Source organism: Chaetodon trifascialis, chromosome 7 (genome assembly GCF_039877785.1).
Source record: "Chaetodon trifascialis isolate fChaTrf1 chromosome 7, fChaTrf1.hap1, whole genome shotgun sequence".
NCBI lineage: Eukaryota > Metazoa > Chordata > Actinopteri > Chaetodontiformes > Chaetodontidae > Chaetodon > Chaetodon trifascialis.
Window position 1 is genome coordinate 6,487,867 of NC_092062.1, and position 24,666 is coordinate 6,512,532.

The following is a 24,666-nucleotide window of genomic DNA, read 5'->3' on the forward strand; positions in this document are numbered from 1 at the left end:
GTATGTCCTCATTAATCATTCTGCAGCATGTGCTTAGCTAACTGACAGAACGATTGATTGCAAAGACCATTGTGTTATTCCACTGAGTTTGACAAAACCTTTTCAAATGGACAAATAGGATTTAGACATAAAGGACTCCATGTGTCTTCATTTTCTGTTAAGCTGGACTTCCGGACACCACCGGGATTTGACCGAACACGCAATGCTGAGATCGGCAACAAGGACATAAAGTTGAAGCACCTGGAGGAGGCCTTCACTTCAGAGCACTGGTTGGTCCGGATTTATAAGGTCAAAAAGCTGGAGAACAGGGACCGCATAGAGCACAAGCTGCGAGGCACTGACACCACTAAGCAGAAGTACACCTCCAAAAAGGTAAGCTGGGATCCGCTTCAACCTCTGGACTATGTCTGGTCTAACTGTGGCAGTAGACTCTGAGAAAACTGGATTACTGTTTGTTTTATGTTGAAGGATATTAGCAGTCATGATGAGAGTGACTCAGAAGTTAAGCAGCCTGAAACCAATCGGCTGACAGCTCTGTAATGATGTAATGTGGTGCTCCTTTCAGCCATAACCTGCCCTTTTACATGTGAGAACACACTGAATTAGATTTGATTTGAATTATACTGCCAAGGTAGCTGTGTGTGAAGTGTACTGTGTGGTGGGGATGTAAACAACAACAAATGTATTCTTCAGATATGATTAGAAGAGCGTACACCAGATGTGAACAGCATCCCAGTTTTTACACGAACATTGCTGAACGCCGTCTCCCTGGTACAGTCTTACAGTCTCCGGCAGTTGAACTTTAGTTTAACCGAACTGAAACAAAAAGTTTGAAGAACCTTTATTCGCCTTCTGAAACTGAAGTGGTTCCTGAAGAGTGTCGTGTTTTTGGTCCTTGTCCTCCTCTGCAGACAGCCAAGAGGAAGCGGGGATACATCAAGAACAAGCTTTCCCTCAAGAAGGGCAAGAAACTGACCAAGAAATCTTTATAGAACATCTACCAACGACAGACGCACATTGTGGACAGGAGAGAGGAAAAACACAAAACTTTCAACAAAATCAAGCAGCAACAGTAAATCCACCAATCAAGACGAATAAGGAACACCAGAGGTTCTCCAGACCCCCGTCATCCCGCACGTCCTCACCTGGAGGTCCAGGCTGGAAATGTTACCATCACCTCAGAGAATCGTTGAACCCCAGCTGACCGCTGACCTGATAAGTGGGGTCAGGGAGGCGGAGACCAGGACATGTTGGCAAGTCCGAGATCCTCCCCACACTGGTTTTAACCTGAGGAACTGTGACCTTTGACCCACTTTTCTTTTTGTACTTGAATGTGATAGGAGAGGGAGAGATAAACTGTCCTTAATCCAGGGACTTAGCTTGGGACGGCTCTATGCATTGCATCATTCAGATAGAAACACCTCCCTGTAGAAGAGCCTACAGATAGTCCACCACATGTCCCCAGTTCAGCGCTGAAACCCCAGACCTGCTCACATTGGACAGGCGAGACACATTCACACACACGTGTACCTGCTTCTTTAGTCTTAACCAGTTAAAGCACTTTTCAGAGGTGTGTGTTTGTGCAGGTGTTGAAACACACTCAGTAGTCAGTTTTTATGGGTTTCACTTCCTTTACATTCTGCTTAGATTCTATCATTAACAGGAGTATGCACGTGCCAACAGGGAGAGGCCATCATTCTTCATACAGCCTCACATATCATCTTAGGACCAGACCGCACAGGCTACTTCAAGGAGAATTCACATTTATTGCAGCTAGTTTCTATCCGTAATAATCCCATTTTATCCAGCAAGATTACCACAGTGACATCAGTAAAAAGGAGTCCAGGCCAGCCAAGAAATACAAGCACTCAGGTGATCAGACCAGTTCAATCACAGTTAAGCATCTTACTTCCTGGTTCAGCTTTGATCTACTCCACCTGCCTGTGTGCACCAACACAGTTTTCCTCGCGCCAACACAGTTTTCCTCTAGACTGAGGGAATGTTTCCATTTCAGGTGCACTCACCTGCTTTCCCTCTAATTAAAGGGGTCTTCCAGCAGTTTTGTACTGCACTTTCACAAAGTTGAGACTGAAGAGAGTGAGAGCGATGAGTGAACTGAAGTTGATGTGTAAAGTCGGTTGAGCGCCCCTTTAAAGTTTCCAAGCTGTCTGATATTCTGAATACTTGAGTTTCTTCTCTGCACGTTGAGACTGTTTTAGTGATGTCACCGTGTTCCCACATCTCAGCAGCGACTTCAGTGAGTTCAGTATTATCAGAACTGATGACGAAAGCTGCAAACATAAGACCCAGGTTGTAATAAACCGGAGTTATCCTTCACGCTGTGTGTGCTATTCTTATCTGTAACATTCACACACAGTTGACCCACGCTGAACCCAGATCAGTTTTCAGTTGCAGTTCAGTGGGTATAGCATATCTTTGATTAAGATGCTTTAGGGAAGCCAGGTCCACATTTTATCACTCAATGATGATGATGATGATGATGATGATGATGATGATGATGATGAATGAATGAATGTGTTGCTCACACTGTCCCCAGCGGGGTGCATGCACATGTATTTCTGAGCTTCAGGGTGAGAAAGTGAATGTAGAGACAAGAAGCAGTGAAAAGCATGTGTGTGTTTCTTTTTAATGCTAACTGTGGCTGCAGGTTTACTAAGCAGCCTGATGTCCTGAGGGTAAATTGGACCGAGTTCAGATCGAGTGCCACTGGATGTGAGTGTGACTGGAAATCGTTGGGAAGTCACTACCACTTGAAAGTAATGGAGCCCATGTCCTTGATTTTTGTTGCTTGTAGCATATGCTAACAGGGGATGTCTGTCACGTCTACCAGGGTGATCATTAAAAAGCCATTAGAAGTGGAGCCCTCATTTGCTCAAATTTGAAAGCCTTTCGTCTGTGGCCGGGAGCGTTTCAAAAACTCTCCGGGTTGAAAACAGCACCCTGTGGTGAACATGCGGCTGCGAGTTCGTCCACACAACCTGCTCTCAGTCCGTCAGGTGTCCACCTGATCCCCCTTGATCAGTGGACACCTGACAGACTGACATGTGTCCAGCTGACCCCCTTTGATCTCTCTGTCCAATGTTCCGCTGCTGTCTGTAGATAGCAGACTGCTTCTGCCTTCACAGGTACAGCATCAAACAGTCTTTGCTCCTGCTGCTTATTCCCTCATGAATTTAGAGAGCATGAATGTCCTCTGAGCTGTCAGCAGGAGGTGGCTTTGTGCTTCCACACAAAGGAAGGGTCTAAACACCATTACACTCTCCCCATTCTCTCTAATTGGCTGAATTTCCACTATTTCTTCAGTCACTTGTTCTGTCACGCAACCAGTGGCATAAAAATGGCTGTTTCTTACATGTGTGATTTAGTTTAATTTAAGAGTTAATTTGTTCCCTCTGTGAGCCAAAATTTCCAATGATTTAATCCGCCTTATTCTTGTTTCTTGAAGATATTCCGAGAAATATATCCATCCTGTGTGAGCCGACTTTGATTCTGTGGTGAGGTTTTTGTCAGAATACCAATTTAAATCCCGGTGGAGAGGATAGCACTGGCCTTAACAGACAAAAGAAATCATGGTTTCCAGAACTCGACAGAGTCGATGAGTGTATTTATTACTTGGACGATGGAGGCTGCGATGACGAAAGCGGGCGTAGCGTCCTATCACGAAATGCAAGAATTTTATTTTGTTTTGATTTTCTAAGTCAAGGTTTCTTCCATCAATTGTAATGATCTGGATGCAGGTGTAAGAATGAAACATGCCTTTTTGAATAAAGAGGTTGAAATAACACTGTTCTCACTTCTTTCAGCTCATATTCACATCTGCTTACTGTGTACTTAACATGCATCTCTTTCCTGTCCGTTAAAGCACTGTATAATGAGCTTTGTGTAAGTGCAGCTTCAGAAGCAGCCTCTGGATGCCTGATTAGTTCCTTGACTACGTGTGCAGCTAATGTGTGATTTAAAATATGAGATTGAGATTAATTTCCTGATTATTCTTAATAGCTTTTTTAAAAAGAATAAAAACTCTTTCTGCCATGGTGACAGGTGATCTGAAATGTTTGCCTGCCACAGATGTTTATGCTCCATTTGGTAGTTACTAATTTCATTCTGTGGATCAGCCTGTGGGAAAATATCCTAGCAGCATGCTAACATTTGCCTGTTAGTGCTAAACACAAAAGACAGCATAGACCGATTGGAATCTCATCTGTCTCTCACGCACACGCGCGCGCACACACACACAGTGAAAACAATGAGCTCACAATAGAGGATGTTGTACAGCTGATTTAATGTTTTATATTTCAAATGTTAACCATTCTCTAAAAATGCACAACATAAAAACAAATCCCAAATTTTAAAATTGCACCACCTGCATTGACAAGAATGCATCGTTTGTACATAAAACATTAATAGCTCCTTCGCCGAAGCTAAAATATATATTCATACATCCAACACATCATTGAATGTATTCAAAATTCTACAGCGAGCACATCCACACTAACACATGACAGTTCTGACAACAGCATAGAGATACGAATGAACCCGAGTTGGGGATTCACACACAAAGCAACAAAAGGATCTTAAAATGTATGACAGGCAGGTGTTTCACCTTCAAATGAGTTCTGAGTCCATATATCAGGAGGTGAAGAGTCTGTGGCAGTGTCCAGGCACCAGAAGCCACTGGAACTAGGGGGGTCAGTGACCTGAACTGTGGTCTTAAGGTTCAGATTTTGATGGAAAAGATTACAGTTTCCTGAAGTGGAAGGCACCAAGAACACAGGACAAAATCTGAGTCTGGATTCCATCACAAGAGATTTCTAATTGAACATATTCATCAAATGTAAAAAGAAGGAAAAACTTTTTTCCTGTTCCTGACAGTTTTTAACAGTAGCTGAACTAATTTCAAACATTCGAGTGATTGACGACTGTTCAGTGTAAAATTAGGCAAAAAAAATCCAAACCATTGGTTTCATCACCAATAATCAACCGTATTTTGCACCTGGTGTTGCCAGAAGTTGCATAGTTTATGTGGCGACCAAATGTTTAGAGGAGCACCTTCAAACAGCTTCAGCCTCACTCCTGTGTTTGACTGCAGAAATCTCTGGACAATGTGCACTCTGACTTCAAAACTCTGTTTCACTGCCCATGTTTTCATATGTTTAATGGAAAAACGACACACAGAATCACAACATGCTGGAAAACAGGGAACAGCAGAAAACAGCATGGAGGCCAGAGACGATGTTATGAGATGATGATGACAATGGTAAGATGGAAACAAAGCTGAAAGCTCTGTCTGATATCAGGCAACTGTATTTCTATACAACCATAAGTGAACTCAGACAAAAAAAAAAAAAAAGAATCAGGATGTTCATTGTGATGATCATCACTGATCTCTGCACGTTGACTTCTACAGTGCGCTGAAATGAATGGAACAGTCATCGGTAAAATCGAGTACGGACTATTTGTAGTCAGGGCTAAGACATGCAAAACACTGGCACTGTCCTTTAAAAAAGCTAGAGTGAATAGGCTGCACACTGTGGAAGAAATCCAGAGCGACCACCCTGCTCCCATTATGAAACACGTTACCGTCAATGTGTAAATGTCATTATGATTCCTCCTGTCACAGACCTTCAGTCCTCCTCTTCCTCCTCATCCCCTCCAAATGACAGAAGGCTGTTATTTTTGACTTGCTTCCCAGACTTCACCTCTTTCTCTTTCTTCTCCTTCTCCTCTCCATCACTCTTCTTCTTTTTGCTGGAGCTGGCGGTGATGCCCTGGAATTTGTCTGATGAGGAGCGCTTGGCTGGTTTCTTGAACAGGATTTTACCGTCAGGAGGAGGCTCATCATCTGTGGACAAGACGGTGCAAAGGATTCAATGAAAAGGCTGCGGTTTTCATTTCAGATGCTCGACTTGACACAACACAGTTACATTTGTGCAAAAATGATCTCAGTGAGCCAAAGTTTATCAGCAGTGATGCGATTAAAACATTTACCCGGACTGCACCGTCCCCTATGTCAAGTGAAATAAACGGTCCTCTAGACATGAGCAGATGGCTCATTCAGTCTTACCTTTCTCTGCGCCATCTCCACCGCGTGCTTCATCCTTGACCTTCTTCACCTCCTCTGCGGTCAGATCTCCATCTTTTAGGACCACAACCTGAGGTAACTCATCCTCTCGATCACTCCCGCTGTCATCGTCCAGTGTTGGCATCACCTGGCGCTGAGCGCGGAATACAAGGCAGACAAAAGTTTGACCACACACGCAGGCTATTAGAGAGGTAAGGGCGTTTAATACGGCTCCGTTGTCCGCACTGGATGAGCATCGACACCCCCTCCCCTTGAGAGTAGTTAAGGGAAAAAGGGTGTTATGTGATCTGAATGAACGGCTTTATGCGGAGATTGAAGCTTGTTTCAGTGATAGTGAATTATTTCATCAGCAGACGGTCACTAAAGCTCAATACAATATCACACGTAGCTGGTGAAACAGATACGGTTTAATGCTTATTGCTAATATGTCATACACTCAAATGAGCTAACGTTGACGGGGTCGGGGCTGCTAGCTTACACGACGAGCCAAACCACCACTTACCTTGGTGTCAACAGTCGGTCCTTCTTTGTAACCAACATCGCTTTTAAACTTCTTCAGAAAGGACGGCTCGGCTGGTTTCACCCATGATACGCCGCTGGCCTTATTTTTGTTCATTGCAAACGAGCAATACAAAATAAACTCACATGAATTACAGGCCTAAACTGATTCTCGATAAGCACAGGGTTTCACCAAAATATACGTCATTAAGATGTGCCGCCGAGAGTCACATGACTTCAGGAGCGACTGTGATTGGGGGATGGATGAAATCGATGTCAAGATAGCGAGAATGTGATCGTAAAAACGATTTTGCTTTCAAAATAAAATCCGGTAATTAATTGAAGGCAAAAGAAATAAATAAAAGAATCACCGAAAATTGAAGAATAGGTAAGCTAATTTCCACCAGGTATTTTTGGGAGTAACTATAATGATGTGGCGTCTTTAAGCACTTCAGGATTTTTCCAGGGCGTATTATTTTGAAACTTTACACCTCGATCCATATCCTTCAATTTAGAACTGACGCTGCTGTCAGTGGAAGACTCCTGAACAGTAATGTGCTCTATTCTCTTCAGATATGATTTCAGGGTCTTTTTACGCGTTGGTTGCGGGGTTTTTGGGGGCCGCTGCCTCCTTGTCAGCCAAGCTGTCTCTCGGTGCAGACTACCTGAGAGACATGTGTGAGTCAGGGCTCAGCAGCTGGACTGAAGCACACGGTGGAATTCGAGCCTGTGACTGGGTGAGACTAATGTCAATATACTTAGATTTTCCTCTGTGTGTGTCTCTTTGTCATATCTTTGTCCTTTCGCTTGGTACCTGGTCGAAGTTTTGCAAGTTCCCTTTTTGTGGTTCTTTGTGTCGTTTCCTCTCGGGCCAGTGTTCACGTACAAAGAATGTATGAAAACTGTGAAGCCAGAAGCTACTTCCGCACTGAGGATAAGCTCTCACAGAAATATGAAATATAAAGTAGTCCAAGGTAAGACGGACTGTCCGCAGTCAGGTGTGAGGTCCGGACCGGAAATGACTGGGGGGGCACTGTTCTGATGTGTAATTTTTTACTTTGAAATTGCATGGTTCATGTTTTGTGAAAGTCATTTTAGGAACATGTTGGAAATAAATAGTTGTACTTAAACTTGTCACTTGGTTTCATTGTATTGTGCAGAATGAAAATAAATCCTTGCTTTGTCCTTAGATTTGTTAACCATGTGTAGCCCTGCTGCTTTCTTATTACATCTGTGTGTGTGTGTGTGTGTGTGTGTGTGTGTGTGTGTGTGTGTGTGTGTGTGTGTGTGTGTGTGTGTGCGCGCAGCTCCACGTCCCCCTGCGGCTGCTGTGTGGAGGCCTGCTGTTCATCTGTAATGCTGTCATGTGGACCTTCTTTTCCAAGGCTCTTCGACACTGCTCCTCCTCAGCCAGGGCCACCGTCACTACCACTGCATCCAACTTCATCTCCTCCGTAAGCTCTCAACATTCCCCTACGATGCGTCTTTCATCAAGTCTGTGGAAAGACATGTACTTGGAAGCTAAAGTTTCAGTGGAAGCATTCACACTGCTGTTGTGTCTTTGTGCTACAATGAGTCTGTTTGTGTGTCCAGGCCGTCCTGGGGAGGGTGATTTTTGGAGAGACCCACGCAGCTCTGTGGTGGGTGGGCATCTCTCTCACTCTGTGTGGACTGCTGGTGCTTCATGGATCCTCACCTCAGGCGCTCCCACAGGACGAGGACAAAAAAGAAACGTAGCTTTGGCTCATCACAAGCAGGCAGCCACTGCTCCCCAGTCACAGCAGCCTGTGGCAGGACTCTTTGGAGACACATCGTGGAACATCTCAGGCACTTAAAGGGGAAATGTTGCTCATCTTGTCTTAAGTGCAATTTAAACAGCAGACTGTGTTGTACCAGCTTCATTCAAGGCATCAGGAATCAGAAATGCTGAAAGTGGTCATGATGAGTTCCATATTATTTCTTTGATGTACATATTGTTTACCAACTCACAGAATTAAGATGATGCGACTTGGAGCTGTTTTCAGGAATGTTTGGATGGAGTATCAAAAGACTCTGGATGGACACACAGGTGCTGGAGTATTTTTGTACTGAGGTGAGTCAAGCCATCTAAATTGGTGTTCTAAGTAACTACGAATGTCAGACTCAATTCAGGGCAATGTACGATGTACAACAATGTACATTTTGTATGCCATGTAAAACTGCAGGTCACTTTGTAAAAATAAATGATCACTCAATCAGTTTCTTTGATGATTATTAACAGTTAAAATCTTAAAGAGTACAGCTCACAGATAATGAAACATTTCCATTGATTTTAGAATTTAATAATGGAAGCCACAAAATGACAAAACAGTTGGTTCAAATAATGTAAACATGATAAAACATGAGTGTTCCCATGACAACCAGCACCCATCGAACAGTAAAAGCCCTTATCCAACAGCTTACTCAACACAAAAACCCCTTCCACACAAAGTCAGTTACCGTCTGTTTTCCACATGTACAAGACAGTCACAAAGATGAAAATGGTAACCACAGACACAGAATGAGACAGATGAGCCGAACAGTTAATCATACAAAGTGTTTTTCCCCACGCTGTCACGCTGAAACGTTTGCTTGTCAGGACAGATAAGGCACACGGTGAATTCAAACCCTCACAAAAGGCATCAGAGACAGCTAAGTGGTTAAAAGCAGACTGCTCATGCTTCATGTGTCACATTACTGCTACTGTTAGTGGTGTTTGCCTGAGAGCTCAGTGAGACGCAGTAAAATCCATCATCTTCTCACCTCCAGCCAGAAACACTTTGGTCGCGCTAACAGGAGCTCTGAGTCCCTCCAGCTCCACAGCTACTTTTAATAATTTCAGGAGAATACTGCAGGTTTGGCAGCATGAGTTACATAGTGAAAGATCACTTCCACTTGCTATTAGACTTCATCTTACTGTATGTGCAATCGCAGATTATAAAGGGCCAAGGTGCTAAAGTTTGGTAAATGTATTGACATAATCTAAGCTTAGAGCCCTGTGCACCCTGCAAATGGCTGCAGTGACAGTGGGAGAGAAAGTCACGTGGACGAAGTCTTAGATAAAAAAAATATAAATAAAAATTCTAATTCCAAGTGGGTTCTCACTATTCAGAAAGCCCTGAAATAGTCTTCTAACGAGACCTTTATCTGCTTATAGAGAAGAGCTGCCAGGCTAAGAAAAAAATGTCTTCCAGGCTGCAGGCAGCGCTACTCGAGTGGTATCTCTATGACGTCCTCCTCGATGATCTCCCCCTGTGGAATGGTAACATGCTCCTGGGCGCTCTTCTTGCAGCTCAGCCCTGCAAAGGGGCTGCACCAGGACAGAGAGAACGGGCCACCGAAAGCCACCTGCATGGCCTCCCAACACGGCACCTTCCCCCACTTCCCCGTCTCCCCCTTCAGACGCTCGATTCCCTGGAGAAGACACAACAAGGAGGGTCTGAGGTGAAAGGAGCCAAACCAAAAAGGACTGGAGGTCTGTGGCTTTCTACATGCACCATCAATCACAGACACAGAGGTGATGAGTAAAACTGCGACAACACTATGATTTCGCTCTTGTTTCTCAGACAGAAAGGTATCCTGACAAAAAGCCCTCAGGTTTCGTTTAAAGGACGGGTTCAGATTTTTTCAAGTCTATCTTAATAGAACACTCACTGGCCGTATGTATGCTGAAGGAGTTATTGGTCACTGTAATCCTTCCTCCTGTCCACACTCGCCATCAAACAATCCCTCCCTAGTGTGACTACACTGTAAGAGATTAAACGTCTCAGAAAGTGAGAGGGTTTTCTTCTTTCTGGCAGTCAGCTGTGGGTTTACTGCCTACGTTTATCCTGCTCACTTTCAAACAGCCTTTCCTGACTGGGATAAGTTTAAGGTGAATTTCATTTAGGTTCATGTTAATGGTTTGATGCTACAGAGATGACTGGTTGAGGTTAGTGCTCAGGTCTGGTCAGGATGAGGTTCAGGGGAAATAAATCGATCAAGTTGGGAGACTCTGATACAACACCAGCAGCAAACGGTGGTCTGCCCCGGCCCAGCAAGCAAACACAGAGAGGGAATTTATTGAAAAAAATGTGACTTCGAAAAATACAAGGCCTGTTACATTTTATTTGAAATTTGACTGACTATTAAAACTACTGAAACCAATAAAATAATCAATCTGTAATTATTGTTCGAATTCTCAATCTGTTTATCAATGTGTACTCCAGCAGGGTTGGCCTGCTGATACACATGCATTGATAATGCATGTGTAAAAGTAAATGTATTTGCTCAATGCTTTTAATCATTCTAAATGCTAAATTATTGTCTTTTACTGGCTTCTGTTTTTAATTTTCCTTTAATTGCATTTTATTTTTATTTTTATAATCTCTTTTACTCTCATTCTTTCTTTGAAATGTATGATTTTAATGTATTTTTATGCTTCTGTAAAGCACTTTGAATTGCCTAGTGTATGAATTGTGCTATACAAATAAATTTGCCTTGCCTTGCCTTGCCTTGATAAATAAGATTTTTATTCAGTAAAATTTAATCTATAGAACACTTTTCAAAACCTAGATTACAAAATGTTTTACAAAAGGATAAAAAGTTAACAGGACAAGGATCAGTCAACATAAACACTACAATAGAGAAAACATCACAATGGCTCAAACACAAAACGGCTTACAGAAAAGATTGGTGTTCAGCTGTGACCTAAAGTATCCAGTCTGCTGATTTGACTCCCAGGAGGAAATTGTTCCACAGCCTGGGACCCAGGACAGCCTGCACAGTACCCTCAGTCCCTGAGGTACTACTAGCCGGCCTTGTTCAGAGGACCTGAGGGGCCTCGCAGAGGTAAACAGCATTATTAGTTCACTAATATACTCTGGAGCACGATTGTTCAAAGCCTGACAGATGAGGAGGAGCATCCTGAATTTAAACGGACGCCAGTGAAATGACATCAGAACCGGGATGAGACTGATAGGTCTCAGTGAGTGGTTTTGCTGTAGAGTTTTGGACTAACTGTAACCCAGGTAACAGCGTCTTGGTTTAGGCAGGAATAAAGATCATCACAACAGTGGGAGCATGGATGGATAACCATTTCCAACTGCTGGACAGAAAGCAGTGGACATGTTTTTACAATATTCCTCAGGTGAATGCAGCGGGACTGAACAACTGTCTTGACATGTTCATCAAATATCAGCTGGTAGACAAAAGTGACGCTTGGGTTTTTGGCAGAGGATTTTCTGTTCAAGGCCAATGAACTGAGATATTGGGGGATTACTGCTAATCTCAACCTGACACTTGAGCAAAGCAGTTAAATCTGAAAGGTCACCGGGCTAACACATAAGTAGAGTTGTGTATCATCAGTGTAGCAATGATAAAACACAACCAAATGAATGCATCAGGTGACCCCTGAGGCACCCCACAAGTTAAAGGAGCACGGGTACATCAGTAGATACAAAAAACATCCCTTTGGATAAGTAAGAGGAGCCCTGGTGTCAAAGGCCACAGACAAACCTGTAAGCTATTTCACCTTGGTCTATCTGCACAAGCCTCGACAGAGCTGTCTCTGTGCTGCGTTTTGTTGCACAGTGGACTTTTGTCCATGGCTTCACGGTGAGTTTTGGACAGGAGTGGTCACAGTAACCAACAACTCTTTCATTGTACATAAGGAGCGTGAGGGTTGAGTTAAACACTTAACGGCTATCATTTAAATGCTTTCTGATTCATTTGTTTTCTCAGAAACATGCCCAAAATGTTATAAAACACTGTACAGAATGACTCACATGCATTTAAAAAAAATCAAGAAGAACCCCTGTGGAAGAAGAACACATGTCAAACGGTCAAAACAGAGCATGCATCTGGTCACACATGGAACTCACTCATTCATTCATAATGTTTGGTTGAATCTGAAACGTCAAAAAACAAGACATGAAGTGCACACTGGCCTTCAGATTGAAATCTGCATGCTCGTGATGTTTTAAGCTTGATGGGACAGCTAATGTCACCTCTGTTACAAGCTTACCTCTCCTGGAAATTCTAAAGAGTTGTCTGCTTCAGAAAGGCTTTGGCAGAATGAGTCATCAACCAAAGCAAATGCATGAGTGTGGAGAAAACATTGCATGGGAGAGAGGCAGGTTACAGGCAGTAAAGTGGGAAAAGAATGAAAGACAAGGACAGAGTGAACATTTTTAACAATGCAGGGAGCGAGAAGACTGTATGCAGAGAAAGTAGAGACCTCTACAGCGATATCCGAACAGAGAAAGTACAAAGGCAGAGCCCATATTTGGTCCTAATAGCACCCCACACACACACAATCAGAGGGAAATAAATACATTCAAAAAGGCAAACAAACACAGTTTTTGCATTGCAACTGAGAAGTATTTATTCTCTGCGCATGTGCTGAAATATCTTCAGAATATTTAGAAAGAATTTCTGTAAAAAACAAATCATCTCCAGCATCACTCTCACCAGCGAGGCTTGGCACCTTCATACCAGCAGTGTTTCACATACATCACTAAACTAGCCTTCACTTAAACCATGCATTCAGATAACAAAGGATGCATACAATATCATGTAAACAAAGAATAGAGGAATAAAATGCACACTGTAGAACAGAGCAGTTCACACAGAAGAGTCTTAAATGAGAAATACAAAGTGCGAATTAGCTTTTTTAGTACATGATGAAAGTTAATACTTTGTTAACCGCTTTGAAGTAATCTGGAATAGTGCAGAAATACAGTCCAGCTAACATCCTTCTGCTGCATCATAACATGTATGCAGTGTTATACATTTCCATACAGTGTTTCCCTTTGAGTCTACACAGGATTTAATGCCTTTTCTCCAGCAAAGACAATTTCAAAGCTAAGCCAGCATCATTTTTTTGAGGAATTTCATTTAAAAGCTTTCCCGAATAATCACGTCGTTGTGGAAATCATTGGATTTGGCACACGCTCACAACATCAAAACACCACATGGGCTGAGAGCACAGGGGCTCTTTCACTGGCAAGTGTTCAGCGTTGGTGTCACTGTGGGTGGTCAAACCTTTCCTCAAAAACAGGAGAATAAGCATGTTACAATATGGATGTTGACTCTGTTAACCCTGACAACATTCAAACAGCCGTGTGTTACTGCCGACAGACAAGCTGAGGCTGGCTGACATGTAACCATTTCATTCCCTCACTGAGCATTGAAAGGATGTTTCGGCAAAACCTGCCAAGACCAAAAAAAAGCTGGCATTCTGAATCTGGATTTATTCTGTTTGGTGGAGCAAACAGAAACTTCCTGGCTTTTAAAGAAAAAAAAAACATCTCTGTCCCCCAGCAAAGGCTTTGTTCATGTCAAGCATGTATCAGAGAGGAATCAGGGAGAATGTTCCACACTTGGGCAACATGTAGCTATTCAAGTCATTTAAAACACATGATTAAACTGCAGTGTGACTTTTTTGGTCTGTCATGTGAAGCTCAAATACAGCACTTTAAAGGACCACTTGTTTCCTTCTGTGGTGAGATATTGTCGACTTGACCTGTGAGTCACAGGTGAGCTGTGGAGAGCTTGAACACCACCCATCAATTTACCCACCAATAATATCAAAGTGATTTGATAATCTCAGCACTCAGTGTTTACAATAAATACTGGGCCCTGTCAGTAGGAGTGCAGCTTAGACTTCCTCACAGTGTGGTGTACAGGTTTTAAATAAGGGAAAAACAGAGCACTGGTATTACACTAGGAATGGCAGATGCCCTGAGTTGATGCATCAGAATTGTAATCAAGAGGAAAAAAATGGGATCAGTGCATTTCTAAATGTAGAATAGGTGTAAGAAGCCTTGACTTTTAGCAGAAAACCAACAGGGTGCATTTAGAATATTTTCACAATCATAACTGCCCACAAATCCACAGTAATGATGGCAAAGTGTTCCTTTACGTGATGTATTTGGCAGCATTTAAAAGGATCATGGAATCTGTTTGTAGAGACTGAACCTGCTGTTACTTAATTCATCCTTTCTAGTTTGGACCTATTTAAAAGCTCTGTTTTGTCCACATCTGGAACACAATGCTGATTACTGTCTGACGAGGAAGATTCAAAGGTTCAATTCGCATCAAATACAAAAGACACTTCTACACTTGCCTCTAGCAGTGTGTAGCCATGCAGGAACCTTCACCTGAAATTCAGCACACTGTATATCCAGAAACAATGTCTTGGAATAATCAACAGATCTCACTGTAAAACATATTCTTACCATCTACCAAAGAGCCGCCGAATGAAACCCAATGACAGCAAGGTCTGTGAATCACCCTCAGTAACCAAAATATTATTTCTTCCGCTGAGTTTCTCTAATGTCATTTTCAATTTTGATCACATGTGAAATTAGAGCTGTAACACAGTCGATTCAGTGATTAGTCAATCAACAGAAATTCATTGGAAGCTACATTTCAGAGGTTCCAGCTCATCTAATGTGAATATTTGGTGGTTTTCTTGGTCTCCTGTGATAGTAAATTGAATGTCTTTGGGATTTGGACTGTTGGCTGAATAAACAAAAAAACTTGGGGTCTGGACATGTGATGGGCATTCTTTTTCTATCCTGGCATTTTAGAGCTTAATAAAGAAAACATTTGGCAGATTTATCGATAATGAAAATAACTGTTAGTGGCAGCCCTGAATTAAATTCTATTCTCTTCACTGTACTGGCTTCCTGAAAACCTCAACACCTAAAATTAAAACTGCCAGCATGGCCAGACACCACTAGGGATAAGTGAGAAAATGTGTTTTTCTGGAATGAAGCTGAAATGACCCAAACGGGAAAGCAAGAGTAAACACAGAGCAAGAAAAGAGAAGGCTTCTGATACAACAACAGAAACAGAAACAGCTCAGAAAAAACACATTCACAGTGTTTGCAAATAGGATTCACAAACTCAAAGTGTTTTCTTTTTCTCTGCAACTCCACTCGCTCAAGGCAACACAAAAATAAATGGATAGCGCACTTAGTTGGCAACACAAAAAGCAGATGGAAAGCTGTCCATAACTAGCGTGGGCAATACAGTGTAAGTCATGTTCAGCACTGGGCACAGTGGGCAGGGCTTCCCACTTTAGTTTTGACCCGGCCGCCTCGTTCCTTGTGCTGCGCTCTCACACCACATACTGGTAAGTCTCAGCCTTCCCGTGGTCAGGGGTAGAGAAGGGACTAAACCACAAAAAGGAGAAAGGGTGTCCAAATACCGCCCTCATGTTCATCCATTTAGTTTTTTTAGCCCATCTTCTCTCTTCCTTTTTCAACTGCTCTATGCCCTGAAAATGAGAGACAACCAAACTTCAGTTGGTGGACTTTTGTGACCCAGTCAGTAATCACAAAACAATTTCCAAATACTGATTAAAAAAAAACACCCACTAAATATTAAAAAAAGAAAGAAAGGAAAAAAATCGCGAGCGGTTTCTCCTGTATTTCTTGTGATCTACAAGCATAATGTAGCTGCTCGTGTCCTGTTGCCTGTCCCTCTGTGTAGTCCCCTATGTGTCTCCTTGATGAAAAGATCAAATGCCTCCCATATACCTGACCCTGAGTTGCAGACAAAAAGAAGTTCAAAGCAGGAAAAGGGGTTTGGTTTGGCGAGCTCTGATACACAGGCACACCAAGAGAATGATTTTAGGATGGCACCAAACTACACAGAGGGGATACTGATTCCTTCTTCCACTGATACATGGACAAATCTACCTTCCTCTAAAAACACACTGGCATCTTTCAAACACTCACCACTGCCTCTGAGGCTGCAGCAAAACGTAAACACTCAGTGGTTTCATGAGCAGATTGTTCAAGCTTTGCCAAGATAAAGTAAGCCCCCCTTGCACTTAACTCAACTGAGACCTGCTTGACTGTTTCTGTCAAACATGACTGATGTAAAAACATTATAATTGGAAATCTGACTGGGAGTGACAGCAGGTTCCAAAGTGTTTCATATTTTGGTTAGGGGCATCTTGTTTTTTTCATATTGGGATGAGACTGTGTTTTTGAGATAACTGCCAAAATGAGGGAAACAGCTGAGGCCTAAATGGCTTGGTAGGCAAAGAATGGAAAAACCTGGAAGAGGCTGAACTGAATACTTGCTAAGCCCTTACACTCAGATTACTGTTAAACTGACACAGTAACACACAGGTCAAGCCCTCGTGTGCGGTCTATCTGAATTGCTCGACGTGGATCAGCTGGCCCTCCTTCAGACCTGGATCAGGCATTGTTTGGCTTTGATGACCCGACATGTCCAAGAAGTACGGATATTTATTTTAACCAACTTGTCAAAGAAAGACTGAGAGAGACATACAAAGCTTGCACATCTGGACAAGAAAAAGAGCGAGGGTGCATGTATGAACAGTTAGAGGGAGGTGAAATAGAAATTGAACTTCTATACTATATTCTGGTTGGTGTGTGCTTTATGGAACCATACTGCAGAGTGAAGTGACAGCCAGAGATAAACCTGTGAAGGCTGTCTCGTATGAAGGGGTCCAACTCAAAGACGCACTGAATGTGTGTTCAGCAGAGTTCAGTCTCCTGTATGAAAGGGGGCATTCGTTACTGTTGCTAAGCCTGTCAAGGTTTGAATCCGAAAGCAGGAAGTACCAAGTTTACACTGACATCAGTGGCAGATTTGTCATGAAAAATCCTTAAAAGTATGTAAAGGATCCTTGATATTAGATAGGGGCAGACAGAAGCAGCTTCTTATTTTTAGCTGGAGACCATCGATTTGGCTGAAATGTGATTTCACATCCACTGCGGTGCGTCCATCCACACCCGTAACACTTTCCTACTCTGCAGAACTGTTCTTACCATCTTACCATCTGCATTGTGAATGCTCCAGAGGCACCACAAATTTACCTGAAAGCACTGAATTAGAGCAGCAATGATTAATCCATTAGTTGTTAAGTATTAAATTCATCACCAGCTATTTTAATAATCGATTAAGCAGTTTGAGTAAATTTTTTTTAATTCCCTAATTCCAGCTTTTTAAATGTGGATATTCTCTGGTTTCTTTCCTCCTCGATGACAGTAAACTGAATATCTTTTGTAGACAAAACAAGACATTTGAGGACGTCATCTTGGGCTTTGGGAAACACTGATCAAAATTTTTCACCATTTTCTGACTTTTTATAGACCAAACATTAATTTAGAAAATAATTGACAAATTAATCAACAATGAAAATAATTGTTCAATAACTGATGCAGCCCTACACTCAGTGCTGAAGTTTCTTTCTTTTTGGCAGTTACTCACTACTCAGACAATGTTTTCAGACAAAGTAAAGACTTGCAGGGAATTTGCTGCACTTTATTCTACATCAGGCTGCAGAATGAGAGAAGTCACTTGTTCACCGTTAACAGTTTGGATTAGAGGTAGGTGGTCAAAGATGCTCATGTCAAAAAGCAACAGGGAGAACAGCAGAAGGAAGCCGTGACATAAGAGGAAGGGAGGGGGTTGCTGGTCGCTAAATGGATCACTTACGGTCTCGTCGGTACAGATGGAGTGGACTTGGGTGCCGAACATCACAGAGGTGAAGATGAGGAAGAGGAGACCCTCAAAGCACAGGAGTATGAGGAGGATGACTGTTGCTGGAGGAGAGAAGGAACTGCACTCTGGGGGATGAAGGGACATGGAGGAAGAGAGGTGAAGGGGCAAAAAAAGAGGGCTATATGAAGAGCTGCTACACACTACAATGAAAGATAATGCATTCTACTGGCAGCTCGTCTGGGCCACTACAGTGAGGAAGTGCTGAAGCAACACTTTCAACAGGCATGACCGTCTGTCACCTGCTGAGGGTGTTTTAGGAAACGAGGAAGGCTACAGAGTGTTCAGGATTGGGAGGTTAAGGTTGGATTCTTAAACAGCCAGATGCTGGCTGCAGAAAAGCCTTGAATACTACTGAAGCCCTCTGGAAATGCCAGGCAATCAGTCACCATCTCAGAACTGAAGTCAAGACCAGGTTATTTAATAAAGCTGATGAACTGTTTCAGAACCACTGCCCTGAGAGGGCAGCTGTGGACAGCAGGGTGGGGTACAGGTATGTAAGTTTCCAACCACTTACATTTTTTTTCTTGGAACTTTGAAACTATAAACCAAATGTCTCTTGCCTTTTGAATGTAGGGCTCAGAGTAAGGCCACTAAATCAAACTGTCAATTACAATGCAAATGTAATGTCAGGCAAGTCTGAGGTCACAGCTTTATGAGATTTTGTTTCCATATTCAACCACAATTTCTATTAGTTTTTTCCAGACACAAATTCTCATTATGAAATGAAAACATTGTTTGAGAGAATGCAAGTCATGATTCTCTGTCTTACCCTGTAACCCGTCATTCAATGTCGGTCCTGTAGACTGCTTTGATGCGTCCGTGCCTCAGCTTTAACTGAGCAAAATGTAAATGTGACTGACACATTGAAAGAAGTCCAACGCACAGTGTGGCACGTTGCAAACAGGATCACAAACGGAACAGGTTCAGGGAGTGTAAAGGCCTCTGAATGTTTGTTGCACATTACCACGAGACACAATAATGAAAACGTGGTGTGAATGCCGACCGAGCGCGTCCCTCAGTCTGCTGATGTGCTGACCACAAGCAACTCATGAAGGTTCTCGGTGTGCTATGCAACCCGGTTCTTTCAAAGTGCAGCAGGAAAAGGAAGCATCCCGACATCAGCAGGAATGTAAATGTTTACACAAAACTGAATTCATACCTGTGAGTACTGTATTTTTGATAGCTGTGGAGGGAACCTAAGGGAAAATACTATAGCATTACCACAGTGCTGTAAGGTCAAAGGGAAAGTCCCTCTGATTATTAATTACATATTCCATTTTTAATCATTGCTTGTATTTTGTAAACGGTCCAAAGGGGCGAAATACAAATACTCATAAGTATTGCCTGTGCAGTCAATGTCTGATGGAGCTTATGCTGTTGTGCCACAGAGCTCAGAACTCAAAAACAATCAAATAAACACATACTGGTCATTTGATGACATACAGCTTCATTCCATTTAACATGGCCTGGGAAATGAAGGTGACTGGTGGCGGGGGCACTTTTCTATGATGATTCTCTGTGTTTATTAATTTTATCCATTTCAATTTGCTTCATTAGCATGACGTAAACACTTGTTTTTCAAAAACATATGAATGAAAATAGTATAAAGAAAAATTAAGCAATGTTGACAAAAATACAAACTGGCTATATACAAATGCATTTATAAATGTTTAAAATCTATATTAAAAGAAGCATAACATACTGTTATTTTACTGATAGAAAATGCTCACCCTATTAAAAACACTTCAAAGGAAGTTTGTCGCTTTAGATCTCCACTTTTGGGGACTTGAAGAAAGGGTTTTCTCAAAAAACAAACAAAAAAAACACTCACTTGTCCAATCATCTTCAAAGCAGTTGAGGAAATGGAAGACCACCATGACCAGAGCGTGGAGAGAGATGAGTGCAATGTACATCTAGGTTTAAAAAAATATAAATATATGAAGAACCATTCAAAACATACACTAACCTAGGCAGAGTGGTATTTACTGAGGAATCCTTCTCATCTATAACACATTGAAACAGTAACGACATATTACTGCACACCATCAAAACATCCAGGTAAAACCGTGACCTCAAAGGTAGCTACAATCTAATGGCATTTTCTTTTTTCTTTTTTTAATCAAAGGCTGAGCACTGGTCTTTGGCAACCTTCTTCAGTTTGTAATTTAGCTAAAAGGTTGGATCAGCCCACATTATGGGAGACTCACTCTTACAGTGAACTTACCGTGAAAAGCACAAAGTACTTTTGGTTGTTCTCCCCAACACAGTTATTGACCCAGGGGCAGTGGTGGTCCATCTTCCGTATGCAGCGTTTGCAAACACTGTGAGAGAGACAGCAAGTTAAGTGTAAAGGGAAAGGGAATAGATCACAACGAAACAAATACTATTTCAACCCTCCAAGGCACGCACAACAATAACACTGCACAAAGATAACATGCGTAGAAAGTGAAGAGCACTACTTTCTGAGAATTTCTATTTGACACATTAACCAAGTCAGAATTTATGATAACAGTCTGACTTCTTCAGTGCACCAAAACACTGCAGCTGTTAAGTGTGGGATTGGGTTTGATAATGCCAACGCAGCAGTGAGAATTTCATGTCCTTTTTGCCCTACCTGCAGTGGTGTGCTCGGTCAGGCTTGATGCTGCAGCATTTGGGACATTTGTAGACCACCTGCCCTGGTTTCAGCTGAAGGCTTTCTATGTATTCCTTAGTAGCATTCCCTTTTGGCACCGCCCCCTAACAAGACACATGATCACACAGTAGATGACTTCAGCGTAATTTGCAGCTCATTAATTATCATAATGAGACAAGTAGCCTGAGGCTAAAAATGTTTTTAGAACTTTATGAAAATTTGGTTCCATTAATCTGGATTATAAAGGATGAAGACCCTAAATTCTATAACACTGAGAGTTATAGCATGACAGCCTGTCCAGTTTGTGTGTACAAATAACACCAAACAAGCCACTTACTGGGTCGGTGCACATGGCCCTGAGGTGTGAGGCAAGGGCAAGGAAGGCCAGGGTGTTGAACAGGGTCCCGTTCACAATGCTGTACGTCAGATTCTTGGAAGGCAGCAGCATCACAAACAACACCACAAACTCTGCATAAAACACCAGCAGCCAGGTGATGACAGCGCACACGATGCCACAGGCGTCCCTGATGAACCACATGGCGGAGGCAGAAGAAGAAGTGATGACGTCTTTGGAGATAGGGATGCGCTGCTCGGCCTGTAGGCAGTTGGTTCCTGCCGTGGCCCCACCCTGTCCACGCCCATGCTCCACATCCCTGCATCGGTGCACCGGGCTCTTCATCCTTCATCTACGCTAGATGCCTGCTGCTGCTGCTGCTGCTGCTGCCACCAGACCTGCTGAGCCTTCAGGCTTCAGTCTCAGTCACTGCATGCTGGAGGAGAGGAGGACAAGGAGGCAAGTCAAAGGTTTGGTTCTCTACATATGTATAAGTCCATCCCAGTTTCCCAGAACCTAAAGTGACTCTTCAAATGTCCTTTTTTACCCAACCAACAGTTCAAACACCCTTAAAATCCCATTTACAACCACTGAAGACTAAGGAAACTAGATATGAACTAGATATTTTTCGTATTTTTGCTTAAAAATATATTCAAAACAATCAACTGACTATCAAAATTGTTGCCAATTAATTTTCTGTCAACCAAACAATCACTGAGGCTCTAGTTAGTCTGTCACTCTTTGGTCAAAAACAGCAGTGAGCAGCCTAGAGCCATGTGCCTGGACCATAAGCATCACTTGGAACAATGAACTGCAATTAATTGTGAGCTTTGAACGTGAAAAGTGCCACAACTGAAATGAAGTAGTGACCTAGAATAGTTGTTTATGAGGACAAAAGCATTTCCACAGGGAAATACTAACTGCAACAGAACATTGCTGCTCTATAGTAACACAGGTCTGTGTAAATGGACAAATGAAATACATATACATATATAGTATAAATGTTCTTTTCATACATCTGCATCTCTCAAAATTTTACATGTGAAATTAATCAATCAAAGTACTAATACAATCCGAATACTGACACCTCACGATAAGAGGCCGGAGGTGATAGCCGGGCTTTCAGCTCTGTGACGGTGAATCTGTGAGAGGTCAAACACAGCAGGGAGCCTCTGCAGTGTCACACCACCTGGAGCTGTATGAGACATCACTGTGTGAATGGAGAGGCCACTCACAGGTCACTGAACTGTGACCCAGTGTCTCTATTCATCCCTACCAAGCGCAGCCACAAAAATGACTACTTCGGTAACCCTACGAGACTAACTCATTTAAGTTAATGTTACCTGAACAGCGATGACACGTGCGATTTAAAAAGTGAGGAATGATTGCCTTTTCTGGCAAAAATGTAGGTCACTGGTTTCCAGCTCACCCTGTTCAGTGGATGAAAGTTTCTATCTCACTGCTAGGTAAACAAGCTAGCAGCGTTATCTTTAGCCAGGTAAGGTAATAATGTAGCGGGTAGTAATGTCATATCAGTAATACCGGCCTAAGGCTGCTTTCTGTTGGGTTAAGAAGTTCATAGGCCTATAAGGTCGGCTAACGTTATTGAAACCTGACTGACTCTAACACGAGCCGACATAGTTACATTAGCTAATGTCAGTCCATTTTAGCTTACGCTAGTCGCTTAGCTAACGTTTAAGAATGACCATTTACTAACCTGTGTGTACATTCCTGTCAGTGTCCTTCCCTTAAGCTGTAAAGCGGAAGAAGCCCGGGAACGTCTGTCTGTCCTCTCTTTTGCTTAATTATCATTATACCCCGCTGAACCTTATTGGAACACGGACATCCCTCGAACGCTCTCACTAGTGCTGCGGGCTGGTAGCTCCCTTTCGATGCGCTGCCTCTACCCCTCCACCAACAACATACGTCATGACGCAGGAACCGAGCCAATGAGATCACCAGAAAGGTTTCAAGCCTTTTCGCGTCAGAGGACATGTCCAGACACACCCATTTCCAGATCTGTCAATCGATATGTTAAAGGTACCGGGACGGTGTATTTTCAGGCAATATTATATTTATACACTTCTTGTATATAATGTACATATATTTAGTTGATTTTACTTTGGATCGTTTTTATTGTCTATGTGTTCTTTTTACACGTCTCCTTTTTATTCTTGCTGTCAGTAACAACTACATTTCCCCGGCGTGGGGTGTATATACAATAAAGCTTGAATTATCTGTATTACATCATATATTGTATCAATTATCAGATTTTATCTCTAAAACATTTATCACGAAGTTGAAGAATCCTGTGAGGAATCACATGAGGTGGTATGTATTGCTTCATTCATTTCATATGTTTGAATATTAAACATAAAAAACGTTAAAAATAATAATAATAATAATAATGTTTATATGCCAGATGGTCATGGAGATTATTTGGCCAGGTTATCCAAGAACGTACGAGTTTTATAAAAAAGAAAAAGTATACTGAGGGAGCATTTTGGGGCATTCAGAAACATCTCCTCTGTTGTGGTGATTTTCTTGATGTATGCTTCATATTAGGGAAATTATGAATGCTGAGCCATGTAAAAGTCCATATCTGCTTCACTCCAATCGCATATGGACTGGTAATGACACCGCAAATGTACTGATGAATACACAATAAAAAACCAGTGGTCAGAGTCATGACCAACCCGTCACCTTAGTGGTTTACTCCAGACTTCTTAGACTTCATAGTCAACACTAGAGGGCAGCACCATCCAGACGACTGTTCCTGCATGGCTGTATGACTCATTGCTCACAGCAGCCTACAATGATTACGTCTCGTGTTGCTGTGGTTCGAGATTGACAGCATATTCATATTCATATACAGCATTTGTACTGAAAAATATTAAGGCAGAGTACCACACCTTCAGTATAGGCTCTGTCAACATAAAGTTGTCATGTAACAGTGAAATTTGGAAAGAGTATAGAGAGTGGAATCTCGTGTAGGAGTCTTCATAAGGATTCTTAAATCTGCCTTGAGGAAAATAGAAAATCTCCTCTTCTGCCAAACATAAAATCCAAGGCCTTGGGAAAAACATTTTCTAAACACATCGTGTGAAGAAAATGTAGTTACAGCACAATTTAATAAACATATGAAGAACATTCAGTCTGTGTCCCCCCTTCCACACAACAGCGTATTACATGCTGAGATTTAAGTATGTAATGAAATGTTAACCTAAGGTGGTGTGCATGTTTAACAAGATTACTGACTGTAATACCTTTGCTGTTAGGTCTGAGGTTTCACACAAAGTAATTATTCTTCATCATCGCCTTGCAGCTGTGCCTGCACTGGATTACTCAGGTCAGAAATGGTTTAATTCATCCTGATTCAAATGGACTTATACACACAGCTATGAATAGATGTTCTCAGCTTTGGTCCCCAATGATGTGCTGAAACACATTTCTCTCATCACAACAAGTGGAAATAAAAAGACAGACCTGACTGTCAGTTTCCATTAGAAAGAGCATTTCTTTACAACCCCATGACACAGTGTCAGCCTC

At 42.2% G+C, this 24,666-nt stretch overlaps 4 protein-coding genes across 7 annotated transcripts in view; 2 read left to right on the top strand and 2 right to left on the bottom strand.

Annotated features, from left to right (window-relative positions):
• Positions 1 to 3,803, top strand: part of LOC139333652 (dolichyl-diphosphooligosaccharide--protein glycosyltransferase subunit STT3B-like) — a 60,776-nt gene extending 56,973 nt beyond the window's left edge. Inside the window, exons 15-16 of the mRNA XM_070966239.1 lie at positions 163 to 372; positions 912 to 3,803. Coding sequence (XP_070822340.1) covers positions 163 to 372; positions 912 to 992 — 291 coding nt within the window. The 3' untranslated portion in view covers positions 993 to 3,803. The remainder of the gene's footprint in view (positions 1 to 162; positions 373 to 911) is intronic.
• Positions 3,804 to 4,290: 487 nt separating this feature from the next.
• Positions 4,291 to 6,802, bottom strand: kiaa1143 (KIAA1143 ortholog). The gene is made up of 4 exons (XM_070967396.1): positions 6,606 to 6,802; positions 6,086 to 6,236; positions 5,403 to 5,863; positions 4,291 to 5,349 (listed from the first exon to the last, which is right to left on the bottom strand). The coding sequence occupies exons 1-3, from the start codon at positions 6,717 to 6,719 to the stop codon at positions 5,646 to 5,648; spliced, it is 483 nt and encodes a 160-aa protein (XP_070823497.1). The 5' UTR covers positions 6,720 to 6,802; the 3' UTR covers positions 4,291 to 5,349; positions 5,403 to 5,645.
• Positions 6,803 to 7,150: 348 nt separating this feature from the next.
• On the top strand, positions 7,151 to 9,942 carry tmem42a (transmembrane protein 42a). 2 transcript variants are annotated; one of them, XR_011602338.1, is made up of 4 exons: positions 7,151 to 7,338; positions 7,909 to 8,055; positions 8,195 to 8,693; positions 9,814 to 9,942. XR_011602338.1 is itself a non-coding variant. In XM_070966028.1 (3 exons), the coding sequence occupies exons 1-3, from the start codon at positions 7,177 to 7,179 to the stop codon at positions 8,336 to 8,338; spliced, it is 453 nt and encodes a 150-aa protein (XP_070822129.1). In that variant the 5' UTR covers positions 7,151 to 7,176; the 3' UTR covers positions 8,339 to 8,771. The 2 variants fall into 2 exon arrangements, 1 of the variants encoding a protein (XP_070822129.1); XM_070966028.1 differs by lacking the exon at positions 9,814 to 9,942 and having other exon boundaries at positions 8,195 to 8,771.
• On the bottom strand, positions 8,837 to 23,048 carry zdhhc3a (zinc finger DHHC-type palmitoyltransferase 3a). Of its 3 annotated transcripts, none has more exons than XM_070966025.1 (7): positions 22,835 to 23,048; positions 21,121 to 21,553; positions 20,763 to 20,887; positions 20,373 to 20,469; positions 19,980 to 20,061; positions 18,083 to 18,213; positions 8,837 to 10,033 (listed from the first exon to the last, which is right to left on the bottom strand). In XM_070966025.1, the coding sequence occupies exons 2-7, from the start codon at positions 21,460 to 21,462 to the stop codon at positions 9,827 to 9,829; spliced, it is 984 nt and encodes a 327-aa protein (XP_070822126.1). In that variant the 5' UTR covers positions 21,463 to 21,553; positions 22,835 to 23,048; the 3' UTR covers positions 8,837 to 9,826. The 3 variants fall into 3 exon arrangements, with proteins under 3 accessions (XP_070822126.1, XP_070822128.1, XP_070822127.1); XM_070966026.1 differs by lacking the exon at positions 8,837 to 10,033 and adding an exon at positions 12,958 to 15,884 and having other exon boundaries at positions 22,835 to 23,030; XM_070966027.1 differs by lacking the exon at positions 18,083 to 18,213 and having other exon boundaries at positions 8,892 to 10,033; positions 22,835 to 23,030.
• Positions 23,049 to 24,666: the final 1,618 nt, after the last annotated feature.

What these genes read in the sequence shown, in the direction of transcription:
- kiaa1143 (XM_070967396.1), bottom strand. Translation starts at nt 6,719, where the DNA reads ATGAACAAAAATAAGGCCAGCGGCGTATCATGGGTGAAACCAGCCGAG. An exon ending in GACCGACTGTTGACACCAAG is followed by an intron (nt 6,237 to 6,605) that starts GTAAGTGGTGGT and finishes TTCCGCGCTCAG; the next exon opens with CGCCAGGTGATGCCAACACT. An exon ending in TGGAGATGGCGCAGAGAAAG is followed by an intron (nt 5,864 to 6,085) that starts GTAAGACTGAAT and finishes TCTTGTCCACAG; the next exon opens with ATGATGAGCCTCCTCCTGAC.
- tmem42a (XM_070966028.1), top strand. Translation starts at nt 7,177, where the DNA reads ATGATTTCAGGGTCTTTTTACGCGTTGGTTGCGGGGTTTTTGGGGGCC. An exon ending in GAATTCGAGCCTGTGACTGG is followed by an intron (nt 7,339 to 7,908) that starts GTGAGACTAATG and finishes GTGTGCGCGCAG; the next exon opens with CTCCACGTCCCCCTGCGGCT. An exon ending in CATCCAACTTCATCTCCTCC is followed by an intron (nt 8,056 to 8,194) that starts GTAAGCTCTCAA and finishes TTGTGTGTCCAG; the next exon opens with GCCGTCCTGGGGAGGGTGAT.
- zdhhc3a (XM_070966025.1), bottom strand. Translation starts at nt 21,462, where the DNA reads ATGAAGAGCCCGGTGCACCGATGCAGGGATGTGGAGCATGGGCGTGGA. An exon ending in GGGCCATGTGCACCGACCCA is followed by an intron (nt 20,888 to 21,120) that starts GTAAGTGGCTTG and finishes GTGTCTTGTTAG; the next exon opens with GGGGCGGTGCCAAAAGGGAA. An exon ending in GACCGAGCACACCACTGCAG is followed by an intron (nt 20,470 to 20,762) that starts GTAGGGCAAAAA and finishes TCTCTCTCACAG; the next exon opens with TGTTTGCAAACGCTGCATAC.